This window comes from Pteropus alecto, unplaced genomic scaffold (genome assembly GCF_000325575.1).
Source record: "Pteropus alecto unplaced genomic scaffold, ASM32557v1 scaffold61, whole genome shotgun sequence".
NCBI classification, from domain to species: domain Eukaryota; kingdom Metazoa; phylum Chordata; class Mammalia; order Chiroptera; family Pteropodidae; genus Pteropus; species Pteropus alecto.
In genome coordinates, this window is record NW_006434835.1 from 78795 (window position 1) to 86851 (window position 8057).

At 41.0% G+C, this 8057-nt stretch overlaps 1 protein-coding gene and 2 pseudogenes across 1 annotated transcript in view; 1 reads left to right on the top strand and 2 right to left on the bottom strand.

Moving 5' to 3' along the window:
• Window positions 1–1375: 1375 nt before the first annotated feature.
• The window catches only part of SH3YL1 (SH3 and SYLF domain containing 1), a 20337-nt gene continuing 13655 nt past the window's right edge, over window positions 1376–8057 (bottom strand). The window contains exons 9-10 of the mRNA XM_025045781.1: window positions 4257–4313; window positions 1376–1622 (exon numbers count right to left, since the gene is read on the bottom strand). Coding sequence (XP_024901549.1) covers window positions 1432–1622; window positions 4257–4313 — 248 coding nt within the window. The 3' untranslated portion in view covers window positions 1376–1431. The remainder of the gene's footprint in view (window positions 1623–4256; window positions 4314–8057) is intronic.
• LOC112478565 lies at window positions 5398–5513 on the bottom strand (annotated as a pseudogene).
• Window positions 6173–6290, top strand: LOC112478591 (annotated as a pseudogene).

The window sequence follows — 8057 nt, forward strand, 5'->3', positions numbered from 1 at the left end:
GGGAGTGTCCGGCCGCCCGCCCTCCTCGGGACCGGTCCCCACGCTGCCCTCGGACGCGAGGCTGGTGGCCGCTGTCACGTGACCTTCCCTCCGGGACGCGACACCACAGTCCTCGCTGAGAGTGAATTTTAATTCACGGTCCAGGGCTTTCCCGAGGGTCCCCGGCGCGTGGACGAGGCCGCGGCGACACTGGGGCGGGGGGTGGTACCGAGGTTTAGTTTTCCTGAATAAATGCTCCTCACCTTGCTATGTGCCTTGGTTAATTTTCGCCGTTCAGAGATGGTTGTTTTTCACAACTTTGTCAAGCTTTTTCATTGCTTTTTGGAGAAAATTTGCCAAGTTTTGTATTACTTTGCCTTTTTGTTAATTCCAGCCAACACAATATTTTTTTTTCCTTTCCTTGGCCTAAAATAGATATTTTACTGAAGATTGACTGTGAGTTAAGAGTCTGGAAATTCTTAAATCTCCATGTTTGCTTTTTTAAACTACCCCTTCGCCACTTGTACTTAATCCATTTGGAGAATGGGCTGGAGGGGAGAACGTGCTCGCATTCCCCCCAGTCGAAGTATATCATGTCCGGTTTGCCTTTTGCTCTAGTTCGTAAAGACCTTTAGATACAAAATTGTCATTTTACGTATTTATAATCCCTGCCAAATTTACTTAATAATATGATAATCGAAACCCTTATACTGAAATGCAACATGCCAATGAAAACTTCGAGTATGAGCAGCCCCAGGAAGGCAGATCAGAAACGGGGCCTATGATCGCTTTACAAAAAGAAAACAAGAAAAAAATCAAGACATTAACTTAACATTTAAAAAAAAAAAACACATTTATTTGGGGACAACAAAACTAGAAGTCGATTCTACTGGTAGCAATGAGCACAGCGAGGGGCTAATGGGGGCCCCCTTTTTAGCGCATCACGGTTGATTGAGCTTCTCCAAGGTGTTTCTACGATAAATGTCTATCTGTAGTGTTTGAAGGTATAAAGATAATTTTAAGGAGTCACATTCTAGTGAATATCTACAACTCTATAAGTATTACTACTTTATCTAAGCTGATTTCTTTTTCTCTAGTCACTTTGCAGATAGAAATATATGAACTGGAATTTATGCCCTACCCTTAAGATTCTCAAATTAAACAGTTACCATATGCTTCGCCAAATCAAATGTTTAGTGATGTTTGACAATGAACACAGAACTGTGACCACGTAAATTGAGGATCTTAACTATTTAATAGTGCGTGTGATAAAATCAGTACAAAGTATTTAAAGACATGTAAGTTGGCCATTTATATGCAGAAAACAAAACCTTTTACAAATGGAATAAACGGTATTTTTAAATTTATATTAAACTTTGCTTAACTGGATAGCAAATCCTGTCAGTGTAGAAATAACTTTTTTTATAATTCTCAAAGAAAAGAACATAAAGTTTAATTCATGGTAACATAGTTGGCTGGAAAAATGCCTGTGTGACCTCGAAGCTCCCCTTCCCACCAGTCGAAGTGCGAGTCTGTCTTTGATGTGACTGTGATTCTGTCTCCAACTTGAAAACTCAAATCCCCCGGCTGCTGTCCTTCAAAAGAATATAGAGCTGTCACTTCTATGGGTTGACTCAAATTGCCTGAAACAAGAAAACAACACTTACATTATTCACATTTTTTAATAGGAAAAACTGGGAGTGTTGCAGGTGAGATATAAATTAACAGATCAGGGTATCGTGAGGCCTCCCAGGCCAGTAGAACCCACAGCAGATGGTCTGTGATTTCCATGTTATTAAACTTGTTTTTCTTTGAAAAGAGCAAATGTTTGATAATAACATTTACTAGAACCACAGAAATCAAACTGCATAATATTATATTCTTAGCAATGTATTTAGCAAATATTTGTGTTTGTAATTGTTTGAACTTTGAACAATCTGTACGACATCATTTATGTTTTTCTTCTTCTGACAGAGTCGTGATTGCTCCATCAAGTGCAGCTCATGATCGTATCATATAAGGTTCGATTTCTGTGTTATGCTGCGTCCTCAGCAGATATTTCTCCTCCTTCAGGCTTCATGGCTGTGTCCCTTTCTGTGCTTTATTGGTTATTTCTCTCAAAACAGATGATATTCAAATTAGCACATCAAGAAGCATGTCTACAGGTGTTTAACGAAAATTTCAACACGAGTGTAGAATTTAATGTACTATAATGGGAGAAAACACTTTGTGACTTGAGTGGTCAACATGAGTAAAAGGCATTAAATGTTACAAACTGTAGAGCATCATAAAAATATAAACATACTTTCTGTGTGCTCAGCTACATGGAACTCGAAACTGCTGCTTCATATAACCTTGTGCATAAATTATTCTAAGTACACATACACTGAAAACATAAACAACTGAATTCTAAAACCAGCTACTTATTGGAACCTATACTATTATAATAATAAAAAATAAACTGAAGTTGCCTGTCAGTAAGAAGTAGAAATAGTTAACACTTTAATTAAACGACATTGACCGAAACATTGAATTTGTAGCCACACAAGATGGTGCTGCAATGCTTTCTATGAAGAAATAACCTTTATAATAACTAGTATGTGACATTGGAGATATTACTGGTATGATTAGTTTTTCTATAACAAAAAGTTCTGCATATTTTTATATTTTACACTATATTTACTTTTAGTCTGCTGATTTGAAGGAATAAGATTAAAAGAATGTCACAAAAAAAATTGTGATACAGTCTGGACATCATCGAAACCAGTCACATGACCTCTGGCCCGCATCAGTGGCCGTCCCTGTGTGAGAGGAGCCGTGGCCCGGGCCAGTCCTTGTGTCACGCCTCATGTCACCAGGTCGGAGGAATGTGAGTCCATGTCAAAGAAAAGATCATTCTGAATGTTATTTTCTCATGAAGCGCCATCAGATGACCCAAAGCCAGACAACGAAAGCCGCCAGCGAGCCCCCCGGCCCCGCCCTGTGTGTAACAGGAAGACGCAAGTGACAGGAGTGTCAGGGCGTCCCGGTGGCACCGCTGTGCCAGCTGCCACACGCGCGCTGGCCACGCAGACGGTCACCACGTGCAGCAGACAAGACCGGCGGCTGGGCCTGTGGTGGGCACTGACCCTCTCCCCTCCCGCTCCGACGAGGCAGCCGCACACACGGGCTGACACTCGGTCACCTTCAGTGATGACTGGGCGGCTGACTCGATGCTGGCACTCATGACCCCCAGGCCACACATGGGGCCGACAGCCTCAGGGACCATGTCCTCTGTAGGAGTGTGAGTGTCCATGGCGAGTGCCCCGACGGGGGAGGGGTGCTGCGGGCAGGGAGCGGGCGTAGTCCCGGAGCGTCCAGACCGCCGCTGGCAGTCACGGGGTGGGGGTGGGGGGCACTGGCGCAGGGGGGGCACCGACGTTCAGTTACAAAGCTGCCAGTCCACCGGCTGGGGACAGGCGAGCCCCGTCTCGCCGAGAGGCCCAGGCCCTGTGTAGCTGGCGCTCCCACGGGCTGCAAGTCGAAAGCGCACGCGATCTGGAGAATTATCGTCATGCAGCCTGGGGCGGGCCTGGGCCAGCTTGGGAACTGGCCAGAGGGCGGACGGCAAGTCCCGTGTGCCACGACCTCGACCCCCGAGGGCGCTCGGTAAGGGAGCCCTGGGGAAGGGCTTAACTGGTCTCACAGCTGCTTTTTAAAAAACACAGTAATGTAAGTTTTAATTTAGAAACAGACTTAAAAATTTTTTCCCTTCAAAATCCCTTATCTTTGGAGAAAGAACTAAAATAAATTAATATTACTATTAACCTATTCCCTACTGTTTGTACAACTTAACTCATCTGACCCTCAAATATAAAAACAAAACCCAGCCGGCCAGCCACGGGCAGGGGACGCTGCGCTCGGACCACGCGCCGGGAACCGGTGCTGCCGCTGGACCAGCCTCTGGCCCCGGAGCCTCTGAAGGTCCTGATTCTCGTCATTCAGCATCTTCCCACAGTGCCTTTTGAGAGACATTTCTATTTGTCAGGCACCAGGTACTGACCGTATCTGTTTTGGTTTCCACATCACTCTCGTTACCTCACATAAAAGCAAGTGAGGGGACAGAAGCAGAGCATTTTTAAACGAAGCTCCTCAAAAGCTTCGGCTCACATCCTGTGGCTCAAGGACGGGGGCCTGATGCTTCCCCAGAGAGTCTCACGACCTGCCAGCTTAATTACAGAGTTTGTGGTTATGAGGTAGATGCGAGTCTTTTATAACATTTAGAAATTTTTATTTACCAGCTCTCTCACGATAACTGGAAAGTTCAGGATAAAGCTTATGCTCGTTTCTGTTACCTGCAAAAAAAAAAAAAAGTGGGGGGAACATTTAGAAAATTTATTAGTTTATAGAATATAAAATGCCCAAGAATGTCCAATCTTGCTCTTACTAAGCAAATATTTTTAAGTCACTATAATTGATAGAAATATCATTATTTTATCGTGCTTTAAATCAAGAAGGAATGTCTGAATAAATGCAGAAAATACCCTAAATTTAAAGCAGATGGTAAACATCTGATTTCTGTGAGGCCAGAACCACATAAACTACAATGAACAGCCTCGCAGTTCTCACCCATGGAGCGCACGCACCTTCTCCAGCAGTGATTACAAAACACCAGAATAAAAAAGCTCGAACCCCCAAGCCGGCGACTTTCAAGCACCCCTGCTCACTTAATCCTAAAATAATTCTTAAACAGCATGTCCTCACTTGTATACTTTTAAATTAACACCTAAAAACGTTCAACACAAGCTTAAAAGGGTATACTTTTTAGCATATTTCATTGCCAATTACTTAAGTTAAATAATCTCTTTTTTGGATAAAAGAACCTAAATAGCTTAGTGATCTGAACCCACCATCATTCATTAAAAAAATTAACAAGCTTTTATTCAGTAGTCAGATATTAAGTAATATTCGTTTTTAACCTTCAAATCCTATTTCCATTCCATTTGTCCCAAAGATTTTTATACTAACATATTATTATATTTTCTATTTAACAGTTTCTACAATAAAATATGCACGCAAAGGCTCTATTAAATAATTTCTTGTAGATAAAGTTATCACAGTAATCATTATTTGTATACAACTGATCGAAATCTTAAATATATTATAAATGTGTTAACTTACTACACATAAAAGTAAAATTTGATTTGAAATGCATTTCAGTATATAGATGAGACTTTTAAAATTAGTTGATGTACACAGGATGGCTATTTCTTATTTCTGGAATGACATTGGTTCAACATCAGATTCTATTTTTGTATTCTTTCTTAAGAATAAAAAAGCTGGTTCTTATTTAAAAAAAACTAAGGAGGATTAGGAGATATTTTACAGCAATGTAACAATTATCATTTTTTTATTAATTTATTTTTTAATTATTATTTATGCCTACAGCACCTGGTCTTCCTAGCTAGTCTCCCATTCAAGTACTAACCAGGCCCGACCCTGCTTAGCTTCCGAGATCAGACATCGGGATTGTTCAGGGTGGCATGGCCGTAGACCATGGACCGTGGCTCCACTGGGGCGTGAACCCAGGACCTTCTGCGTGTAAAGCAGACGTGCTCACCGCTACACTATGGAACCACGTCCATGTAACAATTATTTTATGTTCCTTCTGAGATAGGAGTGAATAAAGTCACATAGTTATGTATCATCAAAACAACAACAACAAAGTATTATTTATAAAATACTAAAATATTACTATTATAACTTCTTGTTTTGGTGATAGCTTGTGATTTTTAAAATAATTAATATATACGATAATAATATATAATAGAAATCACCTGATCTACTTGTCAGAATTATTTACTAACTACTTCAACATCCATATTTCAAATTGGATCACTGTTCTCACGTTTTGGGGGACAATGCAGCATAGCATGATTCAGGATGATTTGAGGTTCACTTTTCTTATTCAAGTACAAAAAAGAAAAAGCTATGGTAAAAAGATCAAAGACAAAGAAGATAGTCTGCATGTCATGTTTTCACTTGGAGGAGCCGGAAGAGGAACATGTCTGGAGCTAGAGTGTCTTAGGTCACCCGGGCCCACACCCCTGTGCCCACACGCCCTTGCCAGGCTCTATGAGGTCCTACGCACAGATGTTCACCACAAGAAGGCCACTAGCCTAAGAAGTTCATGAATATAAGAATACAGAAATAAGTCTACGGCCATGCCACTCTGAACGTGCCCGATTTCGTTGATCTCAGAAGCTAAGCAGGGTCGGGTCTGGTTAGTACTTAGGTGAGAGACCACCTAGGAAGACCAGGTGCTGTAGGTGTTTAAAAAAAAAAATCGTCAAAAAAAAGAATATAGAAATAAACACTGGTAGGGTAGAGAGTAGAGAAGAGGGTACGAATATCTCAAGAGAATCTCTTTTTAAAAACCGACAAGGAATAAGAGATTTTGTGTAGGTGACTAGATATAAAACAAAATATATGCAAATTAAGACTTTCTCAACTATAAAAATAAGCACACTAAAATAGAAATGGGAAAGTATATTTCATTTACCATGGTAAACCGAAATTACAAAGTATTTACAAATAAACTTAATGAGAAAGGCATACAAACTATGAAATCTTAGGAAACACATAAAATAACATCTTGACGAATGGAAAATATAAAATGGGAAGATTAGCATGCAAATACCAGATTAATTAATTTATACATGTAATATTATTGTGATTAATATCCAAAAATCATACTATGAATATAAATACATTTTATTTTAACTAAAATTGCATATTGGAGGAAGACGAGAATTGATAAAGTGATTCTAAAGTATATGAAGAATAAGTGTCCAGTAATTGCAAAAATAAAAATACTGCAAGAAAATCTAGGAGATCATAAATGCAATCTTGTATAGGATGTGGCAAGACCTTAACCATAACTAAAAAATATAAAACCTATTAAAAATAGATGACAGACATATTTTTACATAAAAATTAAAATTTTCATAATATGTGGAAAATAAAATCAAACAGATAAATAATACATGTAGGAAAAAAACTGTAACCCAAATGACGAAGATATGTATGAAGCACTTCTACAAACTGAAAAGGCAACAAAATTCCAATAGAAAAAAATGGATGAAATGAAGACACTTTTCAGAAAAAGATTAAGTCTAAAACGCCAGCAGTTACATGAAGAAATGTTTAAGTTGGTAATAGGTAGGGGCAAATACAATCCAACGAACAAGAAGACGCAACCAACCCACAGACTCGCAAGCGCAGACATCCCAACACAGACAGCAGTGGGGAGAGGGCCTGTACGGGTGCCCCTGGACACCGCGGTGGCAAAACCTCTTAAAATCAATCCACCAGATACGTTAAATTAAAAAAGAAAAAAAAAAATATCCTTTGAGCTGTTGTCTTCGCTCCTGGTAAATACTGGGGGAAAAATAATAATAGAAGTGCCAGTATCATTACACACATTAACTTAGAATGATTTTAACTGGCACTTTGGGGCATGGAAAAAACTGGAATAAAGCTAATGCCTCTTCGCAGGCAGGTGGCTGAACGAAATACGCACATCTGACCGTGAAATACTAGCCGGCCACCTGGAGGAGTTAACTGGGGTGACACAGGTGGACTGAGGTAGGGGAGCGTGTAAACACGACAGCATTTCCGTGCGATGAGGGAACGTCGTGTCCGCGTGCACGGGGTGAGGCAGCGGCCGCGCTTCCCGTGTGCACCCGGTCTGGGGGTGAGTGTGGACGAGCGTGTGACGCAGGTGAGGCTGGAGGAGAAATGGGGAAAACGGAGCGACTCACCAGAGGACATTCAAAGCCTCATGCGCGGTCGCCCGACATGATTCAGGTGAGGGTGCATCAAAATTAAGGTGTAGTTTTTTGATACCGAACTTAGAAGAGGTTAGATTGAAAACGAGAGGTTAAAAACACACCAGTTTTAAACTCTTCTTTTATCGAATCAAAGAGTGGGGTTCGCAGCTTGGGATGAAAAGATGGTGCACGGGAAAGGAGGAGCCGTGAAACCGAAGTCGTGGGCGGGGGGCGCGCCGCGCCCCGGACGCTGCAGCCGGCTTGCAG